At 43.9% G+C, this 15,470-nt stretch overlaps 1 protein-coding gene across 2 annotated transcripts in view; it reads right to left on the bottom strand.

Moving 5' to 3' along the window:
• Window positions 1-15,337, bottom strand: part of LOC139553799 (consortin-like) — a 41,560-nt gene extending 26,223 nt beyond the window's left edge. For both annotated transcript variants that reach the window (XM_071366472.1, XM_071366473.1), the window contains exons 1-4: window positions 15,230-15,337; window positions 10,555-10,648; window positions 5,779-6,081; window positions 3,427-3,752 (exon numbers count right to left, since the gene is read on the bottom strand). In XM_071366472.1, the coding sequence (XP_071222573.1) occupies window positions 3,427-3,752; window positions 5,779-6,081; window positions 10,555-10,648; window positions 15,230-15,283 (777 nt within the window). In that variant the 5' untranslated portion in view covers window positions 15,284-15,337. The remainder of the gene's footprint in view (window positions 1-3,426; window positions 3,753-5,778; window positions 6,082-10,554; window positions 10,649-15,229) is intronic.
• Window positions 15,338-15,470: the final 133 nt, after the last annotated feature.

Raw genomic sequence — 15,470 nt, 5'->3', positions numbered from 1 at the left:
CCCCAAGCAGACACATCGATGGCCCTGAACGAACTTTATCTGACTCTTTGTAAACTGGAAACCACACACCCTGAGGCTGCATTCATCGTAGCTGGGGATTTTAACAAGGCTAATCTAAAAACAAAACTCCCTAAATTCTATCAGCATATCGATTGTGCTACCAGGGCTGGAAAAACACTAGACCATTGTTATACTAATTTCCGCGACGCTTATAAGGCCCTCCCCCGCCCCCCTTTCGGAAAAGCTGACCACGACTCCATTTTGTTGATTCCAGCCTACAAACAAAAACTCAAACAACAAGCTCCCGCGCTCAGGTCTGTTCAACGCTGGTCCGACCAATCTGAATCCACGCTTCAAGACTGCTTCGATCACGCAGATTGGAATATGTTCCGCATCGCGTCCAACAACAATATTGACGAATATGCTGATTCGGTGAGCGAGTTCATTAGGAAGTGCATTGACGATGTCGTACCCACAGCAACGATAAAAACATTCCCAAACCAGAAACCGTGGATTGACGGCAGCATTCGCGTGAAACTGAAAGCGCGAACCACTGCTTTTAACCAGGGCAAGGTGACCGGAAGCATGACCGAATACAAACAGTGTAGCTATTCTCTCCGCAAGGCAATCAAACAGGCCAAGTCTCAGTACAGAGACAAAATCGAGTCGAAATTCAACAGCTCAGACACAAGAGGTATGTGGCAGGGTCTACAGTCAATCACGGATTACAAAAAGAAAACCAGCCCCGTCGAGGACCAGGATGTCTTGCTCCCAGACAGGCTAAACAACTTTTTTGCCCGCTTTGAGGACAATACAGTGCCACTGACACGGCCCCCTACCAAAACCTGCGGGCTCTCCTTCACTGCAGCCGAGGTGAGTAAAACATTTAAACGTGTTAACCCTCGCAAGGCTGCAGGCCCAGACGGCATTCCCAGCCGCGTCCTCAGAGCATGCGCAGACCAGCTGGCTGGTGTGTTTACGGACATATTCAATCAATCCTTATCCCAGTCTGCTGTTCCCACATGCTTCAAGAGGGCCACCATTGTTCCTGTTCCCAAGAAAGCTAAGGTAACTGAGCTAAACGACTACCGCCCCGTAGCACTCACTTCCGTCATCATGAAGTGCTTTGAGAGACTAGTCAAGGACCATATCACCTCCACCCTACCGGACACCCTAGACCCACTCCAATTTGCTTACCGACCCAATAGGTCCACAGACGACGCAATCGCAACCACACTGCACACTGCCCTAACCCATCTGGACAAGAGGAATACCCATGTGAGAATGCTGTTCATCGATTACAGCTCAGCATTTAACACCATAGTACCCTCCAAACTCGTCATCAAGCTCGAGACCCTGGGTCTCGACCCCGCCCTGTGCAACTGGGTCCTGGACTTCCTGACGGGCCGCCCCCAGGTGGTGAGGGTAGGTAACAACATCTCCACCCCGCTGATCCTCAACACTGGGGCCCCACAAGGGTGCGTTCTGAGCCCTCTCCTGTACTCCCTGTTCACCCACGACTGCGTGGCCATGCACGCCTCCAACTCAATCATCAAGTTTGCGGATGACACTACAGTGGTAGGCTTGATCACCAACAACGACGAGACGGCCTACAGGGAGGAGGTGAGGGCCCTCGGAGTGTGGTGTCAGGAAAATAACCTCATACTCAACGTCAACAAAACAAAGGAGATGATTGTGGACTTCAGGAAACAGCAGAGGGAGCACCCCCCTATCCACATCGACGGGTCAGTAGTGGAGAAGGTGGAAAGTTTTAAGTTCCTCGGTGTACACATCACGGACAAACTGAACTGGTCCACCCACACAGACAGCGTTGTGAAGAAGGCGCAGCAGCGCCTCTTCAACCTCAGGAGGCTGAAGAAATTCGGCTTGTCACCAAAAGCACTCACAAACTTCTACAGATGCACAATCGAGAGCATCCTGTCGGGCTGTATCACCGCCTGGTACGGCAACTGCTCCGCCCACAACCGTAAGGCTCTCCAGAGGGTAGTGAGGTCTGCAGAACGCATCACCAGGGGCAAACTACCTGCCCTCCAGGACACCTACACCACCCGATGTCACAGGAAGGCCATAAAGATCATCAAGGACAACAACCACCCAAGCCACTGCCTGTTCACCCCGCTATCATCCAGAAGGCGAGGTCAGTACAGGTGCATCAAAGCAGGGACCGAGAGACTGAAAAACAGCTTCTATCTCAAGGCCATCAGACTGTTAAACAGCCACCACTAACATTTAGCGGCCGCTGCCAACATACTGACTCAACTCCAGCCACTTTAAAAATGGGAATTGATGGAAATTATGTAAAAATGTACCACTAGCCACTTTAAGCAATGCCACTTAATACAATGTTTATATACCCTACATTACCCATCTCATATGTATATATACTGTACTCTATATCATCTACTGCATCTTGCCATCTTTATGCAATACATGTACCACTAGCCACTTTAAACTATGCCACTTTATGTTTACATACCCTACAGTACTCATCTCATATGTATATACCGTACTCTATACCATCTACTGCATCTGCCATGCCGTTCTGTACCACCACTCATCCATATATCTTTATGTACATATTCTTTATCCCTTTACACTTGTGTGTGTGTGTAAGGTAGTAGTGTGGAATTGTTAGGTTAGATTACTGTTGGTTATTACTGCATTGTCGGAACTAGAAGCACAAGCATTTCGCTACACTCGCATTAACATCTGCTAACCATGTGTATGTGACTAATAAAAATTTGATTTGATTTGATTTGAGAGTCCAATGGCGGCGAGCTTTACACCACTCCAGCCGACGCTTGGCATTGTGCACGGTGATCTTAGGCTTGTGTGCGGCTTCTCGGCCATGGAAACCCATTGGTTAGCTCCATGATGCAGTTTGAAACTCGGTAGTGAGTGTTGCAACCGAGGACAGACGATTCTTACACGCTACGCACTTCAGCGGTCCCGTTCTGTAAGCTTGTGTGGCCTACCACTTTGCGGCTGAGTCGTTGTTGCTACTAGACATTACCACTTCAATAACAGCACTTACAGTTGACCGGAGAAGCTCTATCAGGGCAGAAATGTAACGAACTGACCTGTTGGAAAGGTGGCATCCTATGACGGTGCCACGTTGAAAGTCACCGAGCTCTTCAGTAAGGCCATTCTACTGCCAATGTTTGTCTATGGAGATTGCATGGCTGTGTGCTCGATTTTATACACCTGTCAGCAACGGGTGTGGCTGAAATAGCCTAATCCACTCATTTGAAGGGGTGTCCACATACTTTTGCATATATAGTGAGGAATTACAGCTAACTACAGAGGGAATCACACCTACACCAGGCTGCCAGATTAATGTTTACTTGAGAACAGCGCAGGCAGGTAGAAATACAATATATAGAATGGAGAGGGACGGGCACACACCTGATGGAGGGACTGAGGAAGGTGGGAGTGATCTTTACGTTCCCCTAGCTCCTGTAGGGAGGCTAGGAGGGTAGTGCTAGGCTCTGTGGTGGAGGTGGGTCCTGTAGGCTCTGTGGTGGAGGTGGTAGGTTCTGTGGTGGGGGTGGGTCCTGTAGGCTCTGTGATGGAGGTGGTTGGTTCTGTGGTGGAGGTGGTTGGTTCTGTGGTGGAGGTGTGCGTCTTCCCTTCAGGGTTACTGTAGGAGGGTTCGTCTGGACTACCTGCTACGGGGCTGATGGGACATGTAGTCTCTGGAGACACAGAGGGGTGGAGCTCTACCAAACTGCCTATAGAGAGAATGAGAGAGGGAGAGAATTGAGGATGGAGAAGATAGAGAAAGGGACAAGACAAAAAGAGAGAGAGGACATCAAACATCATAGTAACCCTGTCATAAAAGTCAGACAGTGAGAGCCAGTGAAAACTGAGCAGAATCTCTATCTACTGAGCAATCACACACACTCTCGCTATGTACTTTTCTCTTTGTGATTCTGTTCTGTGGAAACCATACAGCCCGTTTGAACAATCCCAAGTCCTAACAAGTCAATAAAGCCTTTTTATCCCATGGTGGGAATTTGGTTGGTAGTGACATAACATTCATAGTATAATGCACCATTGAGCACTTAAACCGACATACCCACACACACAACAGTGAGCCTTGTTGTTAGCCAGACTAAAGGCTAAAACAAGGGATGGACAAAGGCTAGCACAATGACACACAGAGCTCACATCACAGGCTAGCACATTTGGCTACAATGACATCACAATGGAAAAACAACACAATAGGCAACACCCAGTGGCAACTGATAGTTACTCACGTCTTGCCCAGACAGTGTGTTATGGGACAGGCACCACAGATCCTCAGGCTCCTCTCAATCACTTTACCTCTCCACTGACTCCCTACGTCTTCCCTTCTTCTCCCTGACTTCTATTAACATCTTCCCCTATCAATCTACCTCTTCTTCTCCTTCTGTCCCGCTCCTTGCTGTACCACTCTCCTTTACCTCTCTACCTCTCCATCTCTCTGACTGTAGCTGATGTGGTTGCTCTGACATCACTGTGTGACCCGGGCTGTATGCCACAAATCTGATCTGCTGGGGGGGGGGGGGGGGGGGGTTGTTGTATCATTTGATTTACACAACATGCCTACCACTTTGAAGATGCAAAATATTTTTTCTTGTGAATCAAACAAGAAATAAGACAAAGAAACTGAAAACTTGACCGTGCATAACTATTCACCCCCCCCAAAGCCAAAACATTGTAGAGCCATCTTTTGCAGCATATACAGCTGCAAGTGTCTTGGGGTATGTCTCTATAAGCACATCTCTATAAGCACATCTAGCCACTGGGATTTTTGCCCATTCTTTAAGGCAAAACTGCTCCAGCTTCTTTAAGTTGGATGGGTTCCGCTGGTGTACTGCAATTTTTAAGTCATACCACAGATTCTCAATTGGATTAAGGTTTGGGCTTTGACTAGGCCATTCCAAGATATTTAAATGTTTCCCCTTAAACCACTTGAGTGTTGCTTTAGCAGTATGCTTAGGGTCATTGTCCTGCTGGAAGGTGAACCTCCGTCCCAGTCTCAAATCTCTGGAAGACAAACAGGTTTCCCTCAAGAATTTCCCTGTATTTAGCGCCATCCATCATTTCTTCAATTCTGACCAGTTTCTCAGTCCCTGACGATGGAAAACATCCCCGGAGCATGCTGTCACTACCATGCTTCACTGTGGGGATGGTGTTCTCGGGGTGATGTGAGGTGCGTTTTCCTTGATGGCCAAAAAAGCTACATTTTCATCTCATCTGACCAGAGGACCTTCTTCCATATGTTTGGGGAGTCTCCCACATGACTTTTGGAAAACACCAAACGTGTTTGCTTATTTTTTCTTTAAGCAATGGCTTTTTTTCTGGCCACTCTTCTGTAAAGCCCAGCTCTGTTGCCTCTCTGATTAATGCTCTCCTTGCCTGGTCTGTGAGGTTTGGTGGGCGGCCTTCTCTTGGCAGGTTTGTTGTGGTGCCATACTCTTTCCATTTTTTAATAAGGGAATTAATGGTGCTCCGTTTGAAACACGTTATTTTTTTAATTTCACTTCACCAATTTGGACTATTTTGTGTATGTCCATTACATGAAATCCAAATAAAAATACATTTAAATTACACAAAATGAAACAAAATTGGAAAAACACCAAGGGGATGAATACTTTTGCAATGCACTGTAAGTGCACACATACAAAGACACATACGCACACACAGACACACAAGCACGCATGCACGTACACACACATGCATGCACGCACGCACACACACGCGTCATCTTACCTGTGTCTGAGAAGGAGGAGTCAGTCATAGGAGTGTCAGGTGCTGTCACGCTGTCCTTCTCTTCTTCCACTATCACATCATCATCATCTTCCTCCTCCTCTTCATCCCTATTGCCGTTTAAAGAGTCTTGTTCGATGGAGTCACATCCAACCCTTTGTCCATCATCTAGTTGAGTCTGTGTCAAGTTCTGGTTTTGGTGGGCGGAGACCTGAATTGGTTCCGAGGGGTCTGATTGGTTGTAGTGGAGGTCGACCCCGCCCTCCTGACCCTCTGACACCACTGGTCCCGCCCTCTCACACTGACCTGGAAGCAGAAAAAGAGACAGGTTCTGTTGTTGTCATAACACACAGAAGGAGATTCCAATCGACTCTGTAGGCACTCATGTAGATCTAATACAGGGTCTTCAACCTTTTCTTGCCCAGGCACCCCCTCCCAGGCAAATTAGCAACCCAGAAACCCCCTCCCAGGCAAATCAGAGACCCAGGCACCCCCGCCCAGGCAAATTAGCAACCCAGAAACCCCCTCCCAGGCAAATCAGAGACCCAGGCACCCCCGCCCAGGCAAATTAGCAACCCAGAAACCCCTCCCAGGCAAATCAGAGACCCAGGCACCCCCACCCAGGCAAATTAGCAACCCAGAAACCCCCTCCCAGGCAAATCAGAGACCCAGGCACCCCCGCTCAGACAAATTAGCAACCCAGAAACCCCCTCACAGGCAAATCCGAGACCCAGAAACCCCCTCACAGGCAAACCGGTAACCCCCATCATATGTTAGCAAAACTAGTTTTTTCCCCCACACGTCTCATCTTATCATCAGGTGAATGGTAATGGAAAGGAGAAGTAATAAACGTTTTAAAATGAATAGATTTGGTAGATAGTTTTTCATTATTTTGACCTCCCCACATTATAATTGGAAGAAGAAGTGTAAACTCTAACAGCCTATTAGCTACTAAGATAACTCCAAACACATTCGCCAAAAGCAGCTGTTTAGCTGGTTAAACAAAAGGTCATCCATGTGTCGGCAAAAATGCCTGTCCAAGTCAAGAAAGCTTTCCAACACTTTCTGCCACTGGTATTCGCCTTTTCAAAGACCATGTCAGATACTCCAGTGAGTGTAATTAGCTCCAATGAATGCAATTAGCTCCAGTCAGTGTAATTATCTCAATATTAGGAGTTGAGATACGAAATATGAAAAAAGTCTACACCTCCATTGATTTCTTAATTTTATTGTGCTACAAAAAGTGGGATTAAAAGGGATTTCATTTATTTTTGTCAACAATCTACACAAAATACTTTTAAAATTAAGATTTATTTAAAAAAAACACTAATAATTATTATTCACCCCCGAGTCAATTCATGTTAGAAACGCCTTCTTGAGAGTCTCCTTGGGTAAGTCTCTAAGAGCTTTGGACACCTGTTTTGTGCAATATTTGCACATTATTCTTTTCAAAATATATTTATATATATACAGTTGAAGTCGTAAGTCTACATACACTTAGGTTGGAGTCATTAAAACTCATTTTTCAACCACTCCACAAATTTCTTGATAACAAATTATAGTTTTGGCAAATCTACTTTGTGCATGACACAAGTCATTTTTCCAACAATTGTTTACAGACAGATTATTTCACTGTATCACAATTCCAGTGGGTCAGAAGTTTACATACACTAAGGTGACTGTGCCTTTAAACAGCTTAGAAAATTCCAGAAAAGGATGTCATGGCTTTAGAAGCTTCTGATAGGCTAATTGACATAATTTGAGTCAATTGGAGGTGTACCTGTGGATGTATTTCAAGGCCTACCTTCAAACTCAGTGCCTCTTTGCTTGACATCATGGGAAAATCAAAAGAAAGCAGCCAAGACCTCAGAAAAAAAATTATAGACCTCCACAAGTCTGGTTCATCATTGAGAGCAATTTTCAAATGCCTGAAGGTACCACGTTCATTTGTACAAGCAATAGTATGCAAGTGTAAACACCATGGGACCACGCAGCCGTCATACCGCTCAGGAAGGAGACACGTTCTGTCTCTGAGAGATGAACGCACTTTGGTGCGAAAAGTGCAAATCAATCCCAGAACAACAGCAAAGGACCTTGTGAAGATGCTGGAGGAAGCAGGTACAAAAGTATCTATATCCACAGTAAAACAAGTCCTATATCGACAAAACCTGAAAGGCCGCTCAGCAAGGAAAAAGCCAGACTACGGTTTGCAACTGCACATGGGGACAAAGATCATACTTTTTGGAGAAATGTCCTCAGGTCTGATGAAACAAAAATAGAACTGTTTGGCCATAATGACCATCGTTATGTTTGGAGGAAAAAGGGGGAGACTTGCAAGCCGAAGAACACCATCCCAACCGTGAAGCACAGGGGTGGCAGCATCATGTTGTGGGGGTGCTTTGCTGGAGGAGGGACTGGTGCACTTCACAAAATAGATGTCATCATGAGGGAGGAAGATTATGTCGATATATTGAAGCAACATCTCAAGACATCAGTCAGGAAGTTAAAGCTTGGTCGCAAATGGGTCTTCCAAATGGACAATGACCCCAAGCATACTTCCAAAGTTGTGTCAAAATGGCTTAAGGACAACAAAGTCAAGGTATTTGAGTGGCCATCACAAAGCCCTGACCTCAATCCTATAGAAAATATGTGGTCAGAACTGAAAAAGCGTGTGTGAGCAAGGAGGCCTACAAACCTGACTCAGTTACACCAGCTCTGTCAGGAGGAATGGGCGAATATTCACCCAACTTATTGTGGGAAGCTTGTGGAAGGCTACCCAAAACTTTGACCCAAGTTAAACAATTTAAAGGCAATGCTACCAAATACTAATTGGGTGTATGTAAACTTCTGACCCACTGGGAATGTGATGAAATAAATAAAAGCTGAAATAAATCATTTTCTCTACTGTTATTCTGACATTTCACATTCTTAAAATGAAGTGGTGATCCTAACTGACCTAAGACAGGGGATTTTTACTAGGATTAAATGTCAGGAATTGTGAAAAACTGAGTTTAAATGTATTTGGCTAAGGTGTTCGTAAACTTCCGACTTCAACTGTATATAAAATAAATTGACCATATAAAATGATCATTGTAATTGTGCACACATTGATGTCAAGACATGCACCTACCCCAATACTCTGTTTCTGATGACTGGGATAAATGCAGGAGCAGATTTCAGGAGCAGGACAAGACACCCTCTTTGTGACTGATGACTGACATAAGGGCATGTACGTGATAGGCCTATCTGGCTTATCTGATTATGTCATAATGCACTAATGTCATAAAGTGTATTGTCTTAGTCCAAGTAAAGTGACACAGGATGGTCATAGTGCTTCATGACAGTGTCATAAATATAATTTAAAAAATATGACTAAATAATTCATTACAACAACAAAGAATTTAAGAAACAAACTTTCAAACAAAAGGAAACTTCTTTGCTGGGAAAAAAAATAATTTGATTAAATGTGGGTTTTGACATTCTTATGTAGATGTCATAACCAGCCATAAAATAACACAATATATGTCAAAACAGGTGTAACTATATGGGTCATGACAGTGTTATGACCATATTATGACTGGTTATGACAAGTAATGTCAGCTGTTATGACATATTTTGACATGGTTAAAACCGTTTCATAACGTGTTTTGACACTGGCTGTCAAGTTTCTTTTCACTTGGATATTATGGAGATCAATGACAAAAAAAGTACAATTCAATCTATTTCAATCCCACTTGGTAACGCAAATCTGAATAAAATTGACCTTCTATATGTAATCCCAAAATGTTTATTCTGTTGATGCTAGTGATATTTGCACACTTTCTCAAATGTATTTTACACTGGTGGAAACTCCCTCCAGCCAATGCTCCAGCAAATGCTCCAGCCAATATTCACACTAACACTATGCTTTTAAAATCAATGACCAGGAGAAAAGGGTGAAGAATCGGGACATAAGACAATATTTCAGCTCTCTCTCCCCCTGCCTCTCCTCCCCTAGACCTTTTCCAGAGGGCTCCTCTCTCTCCCTCTCCTCTCCTAGACCTTATCCAGAGAGCTCCTCTCTCTCCCTGCCTCTCCTAATCCTTATCCAGAGGGCTCCTCTCTCTCCCCCTGCCTCTCCTCTCCTAGTCCTTTTCCAGAGGGCTCCTCTCTCTCCCTCTCCTCTCCTAGACCTTATCCAGAGAGCTCCTCTCTCTCCCCCTGCCTCTCCTCTCCTAGACCTTATCCAGAGAGCTCCTCTCTCTCCCTCTGCCTCTCCTCTCCTAGACCTTATCCAGAGAGCTCCTCTCTCTCCCTCTGCCTCTCCTAGACCTTATCCAGAGGGCTCCTCTCTCCCCCTGCCTCTCATCTCCTAGACCTTATCCAGAGGGCTCCTCTCTCTCCCCCTGCCTCTCCTCTCCTAGACCTTATCCAGAGAGCTCCTCTCTCTCTCCTGCTTCTCCTCTCCTAGACCTTATCCAGAGGGCTCCTCTCTCCCCCTGCCTCCCGCTCTCACCCATGGGCTCGGCAGGTAGCCTAGTGGTTAGATCGTTGGGCCAGTAACCGAAAGGTTGCTGGATTGAATCCCCGAGCTGACAAGGTATACATCTGTTGTTCAGCCCCTGAGCAAGGCAGTTCCCCGGGTGCTGAAGACGTGGATGTCGATTAAGGCAGCCCCCCGCACCTCTCTGATTCAGAGGTGTTGGGTTAAATGCAGAAGACTCATTTCAGTTGAAGGCATTCAGTTGTACAACTGACTAGGTCCCCCCCTTCCTCCCTCCGTCACCTTCTCATCCTTACCCTCATCCATGGGGCTCCTCCTCCGTGACCTCTCAGCATGAAGGTCGGCCACTCCCCTTGCCACGCCTACAATAAACAGCCCTCCTCCTACTGACTAGAGAGAGAGAGATTGAGAGAGAGAAAGTTTATTTCCCTTTTTTTAATTGTCTATTCCACTTGCTTTGGCAATGTAAACATGTTTCCAATGCCCTTTGAGAGAGGGGGGAAGAGAGAAAGGAGGGAGTAGTGAGAGAAGAGGCTTTCACTGTTCCACTGCCTTGCCTGTCCTGAGATACTGGGCTGTTTATAAGCCTTCCTCTAATCAGTTCAATTCTGTTTAAACTTTCACCACATTACAGCAGTAAAACAAGCTAAAATCCTCAAATCTGATCTTTTGACCCCTAAAACAAGAGAAAAGACTTCCTCCTAATGTACTACATGTTTTTATAGGAAGTATAAAAGTATCAAATGTAATCTCCTTCGTAGAAAGCTCTATTAAAACTCGGGGAGACATAACACAAACATTCATTCTGTTCTTACAAGGGCTGGTCAGAACTCCCTGGGTTGCTAAAAGCTGTCTGGATCTCGACCAATCAGATTGGAGACAGGGGAAGAAGGTCAGAGGTGAACAGATGTGAGTTGGTTAGAATAGGGGTGTGTTCAGAGCATTGCAGAAAGAAAATGAATAAAGCTGACATGATTCCCTGTTCTATCCAACAGATAGTCATGTCCCAATCCCAAATGGACCCCTACGCACATATGACAATCTGAGAGGATTTGATTGGCATAATCAATATGGTTTAACTTTCACTTAGCCTATCAGAAGGCAAGGCGTTATTACCAGTGTAAGTAAGGGAATAGAAAAGAGAGAACATGTCTAACGCAATTCCTGAGTAAACTGACGTATTCTTCCAGATCTGAAAACACTGAGAACTAGAGGTCGACAGATTAGGATTTTTCAACGGCGATACCGATTATTGGAGGACCAAAAAAAGCCGATACCGATTAATCGGACGTTTTTTTGTTATGTATATATATATATATATATAAAATAATGACAATTACAACAACACTGAATGAACAACGAACACTTTTATTTTAACAATATAATACATCAATAAAATCAATTTAGTCTGAAATAAATAATGAAACATGTTCTATTTGATTTAAATAATTCAAAAACAATGTGTTGGAGAAGAAAGTAAAAGTGCAATATGTGCCATGTAAAAAAGCTAACGTTTAAGTTCCTTGCTCAGAACATATGAAAGCTGGTGGTTCCTTTTAACATGAGTCATCAATATTCCCAGGTAAGAAGTTTTAGGTTGTAGTTATTATAGGAATTATAGGACTATTTCTCTCTATACCATTTGTTTTTCATATACCTTTGACTATTGGATGTTCTTATAGGCACTTTAGAATTGCCAGTCTAATCTCGGGAGTTGATAGGCTTGAAGTCATAAACAGCGCTGTGCTTCAAGCATTGCTAAGAGCTGCTGGCAAACAGTATGAATGAATGCTTACGAGCCTGCTGGTGCCTACCGCCGCTCAGTCAGAATGCTCTATCAAATCATAGACTTAATTATAATATAATAAACACACAGAAACACGAGCCTTTGGTCATTGATATGGTCAAATTTGGAAACTTTCATTTAACAAAACGTTAATTCTTTCAGTGAAATATGGAACCATTATGTATTTTATCAAACGGGTGGCAACCCTAAGTCTAAATATTGCTGCTACATTGCACAACCTTCAATGTTATGTCAAATTAATTACGGTCTTTGTTAGGAAGAAATGGTCTTCACACAGTTCGCAACGAGCCAGGTGGCCCAAACTGTTGCATATACCCTGCCTCTGCTTGCACTGAACGCAAGAGAAGTGACACAATTTCCCTAGTTAATATTGCCTGCTAACATGAATTTATTTTAACTAAATACAGGTTTAAAAATATATGCTTCTGTGTATTGATTTTAAGAAAGGCATTGATGTTTATGGTTAGGTACATTTGTGCAACGATTGTGGTTTTTTCGTGAATGTGCTTTTGTTAAATCATCACCCGTTTGGCAAAGTTGAAGTAGGCTGTGATTCGATGGTAAATTAACAGGCCCCGAATTGATTATATACAACGTAGGACTAGCTAGTTAACCTAGTAAAATCATAACTACACATAATTTAACTAGTGATTATGTGAAGATTGATTGTTTTTATAAAGATAAGTTTTATGCTAGCTAGCAACTTACACCTTGGCTCCTTGCAGCCACAAGGTCCTTTTGATGCTGCACTTGTGTAACAGGTGGTCAGCCTGCCACGCAGTCTCCTCGTAGATTGCAATGTAATCGGCGTCCAAAAAGGCCATGCCAATTAATCGGTCGACCTCTACTTAGAATACACTTCAGCATTAAAAAGGCAGTTCGGAATAGTTTGTGCATATATTATGACAACATTTTGTGCCGTTTTTGTTCATTTTGGACTTCGGCTGTTCGGGCACACAACCTTTTTTATCGAGGTAAATTGAAGTCGGTAGCCGAGGTCTACGCCCCCTCGTAAATGCCTGTTCTCATCCTCATGCAAATTTTCTGATGTGAGAAATACTGCACCAAACATTCTAGTCTGATGCAAAATTGCTCAACTATGATGTCCTTGCCAAAAATGTCAAAAAATATGTATTATAAGGGAGTATGCAAGCACACTAATTTGTTCGGTTAGGCGCCAGCCAAACTGAAGCAAGCTGACGCCTATTCCCTTAAAAGACCTTCGCTTGAAAAACGAGAAAAAAAAAGCGGAAATAGTATTGTTTGTCCATTTTGAGACGCCGTAGCCTGTATACACTTCTTCAAAATAGTCCGAATTAATCTAACTCAAGAAATCTGCAATTATTTTACAGCTAATTTCCTGCAATTCGAAACATCTTGCCATAGGGTGGAGAGAAATGTTTGCAATTTTTTACATGATATATGAGTGAGACTAACAAAATCAATGCCCCCCCCGGCCGGTAATTCAACCATGATAAGTTTAGATAGCTGGCAGTTAAACATGTAGCTGACATGGGCTAATTGACTGACAGAGAAAAACTGCTGATGCACAACCACATTTCTATATTGCACCTTGTGTATTCTACTATTCTAACTCGCAACAGTAAGTTGAGACCCTTAGCTCCGGAAAAATGTATCGGAGGGCATTCAAAGGGGGGGCCGCCAATTGCCCATCCATGTTCTAGACTCTAGAGGGTTAGGCCCGAAGAAATAGACTTCATAGAATGGACGTATCCCATGAGTATTGTATGGAACATGCAGAATAACCTGAAGAGCAGGGCAGGTATGGTGGCTTTATGCAACGCCTACCTCTGAATGAATGGTGTTATTTGCAATGCATCTCTAAGGGGAGTGTGTGTGTCTCAGCAGGGCATGTTGGCGCCAGCTGAACTTGGCCACTGTTAATGTTAACCCTCCTTGCTATCTCTCGTCCTCCCTATCCATCTACCCTTCTCTGTTACTCTTGGCTCCCGCTCTCGGTCTACCGCTTATTCTCTCTCTATCACCACATCATCCTTTGTCTCCGTTCTCTTCCAGGGGGTCCATAAATAATGAAGTACACACACACACACAGTTACACACAGGTAGACAGCAGGAGAAAGTAGGTCAGCCCATCTCACTTGAGAGAAGGGTTAAAAACAATGTTTGGAACACACACACAATAGATCCAAAGCCAACTCAACTGACAAAAACACCCAAGTGGGAACATGCACAGGCTAGAACTTGCAATTAATTCACACACACGGGGAGTATAATCAATATTAACTAGCCTAACCGGAGTTGATTCTATGACTCATCAACCTGAAGATACAAGGGATTACACAACACACAGCAGCTACATATAGGACTGTTCAGGTGACTCATCTGAATGTAATAAGACGCACTTCCATGTCCCTCTACACAGATGCTGTATGTGTATCTGGGGGTCTACGTGGAGACAGTTATGTATTCCTCTCATAAAATGAACATACACTGGTCCTCACCCAGAGGACAGTAACAAGGGTCTTCTCTCTGACATTCAAATCCCTTAGCTAATGTTGTCGTGTACTAAACTGCCAGTTGCGGATGGTGACCAACATAATAATATCATGATGCATCATGTTTATTGTAGTCAGAACGGTCATCAGACTGGCGCACAATGTTCTAGAGTAGACAACCTAACAGTAGCCATAAGACTAGCTACAATACACAACTATTGGGGGAAAAAACCTGCTTTACGGCAAGGGCTACAATGCAGACATTTTTTTCTTAATGCAGACAGTTGTCCTGACAATGCTAGCAAATTTTAGGTAATGTCGTGATTAGTTTTCTTCACTGGCTGGTCAATGGGTTTACTTGGCTAGCTAGTATAACAAGCTAACCTTAGTTAGCCTACCTATAGCGGTCTACGTTGCTTGAAGCTAACGCTACTGTACCTACTACTATACACATTGCTGGCTATTAAGGTCCCGTGTTATTGCAAAATTCTATATGAATTAATAATATATAGAATACATGAGTACGTATGTTATGTTTAACACACGGTTGGATCATGTTAGCTGTGACCTAGCTACATAAACATGTCTGGCTGTCAAGGTAGCGCTTGTCAGGTTTTTACGGTGCTCTTTGATACAAGTCGTTGTCTCCTAAAACACGGCCATAACTAATGGTAGCTAGCTACTTACGATTGAATGAAATTCGTGTCTTATATCCAGTATGCAGGGTGCTGAACCAAACATTGACACTGATATTTGTTTTCCGGTATCTTCCCGACACCTATCCGGAAAAATCACAATCTGACGCTTTTCCATCGGTGGACAGCTTTCGCAGTAGTTTGGCGCCATCATGCGGTCATATAGCGTAGCTACAAATACGACTAATGTAAGGGCAGGTCAAATTTCATTCCCTCATTTTTTTAGATAATTA

This window comes from Salvelinus alpinus, chromosome 25 (assembly GCF_045679555.1).
Source record: "Salvelinus alpinus chromosome 25, SLU_Salpinus.1, whole genome shotgun sequence".
Taxonomy (NCBI): Eukaryota; Metazoa; Chordata; class Actinopteri; order Salmoniformes; family Salmonidae; genus Salvelinus; species Salvelinus alpinus.
Note: the sequence above shows the minus strand (reverse complement) of the source record. Positions and strands in the feature narration are given on the sequence as shown.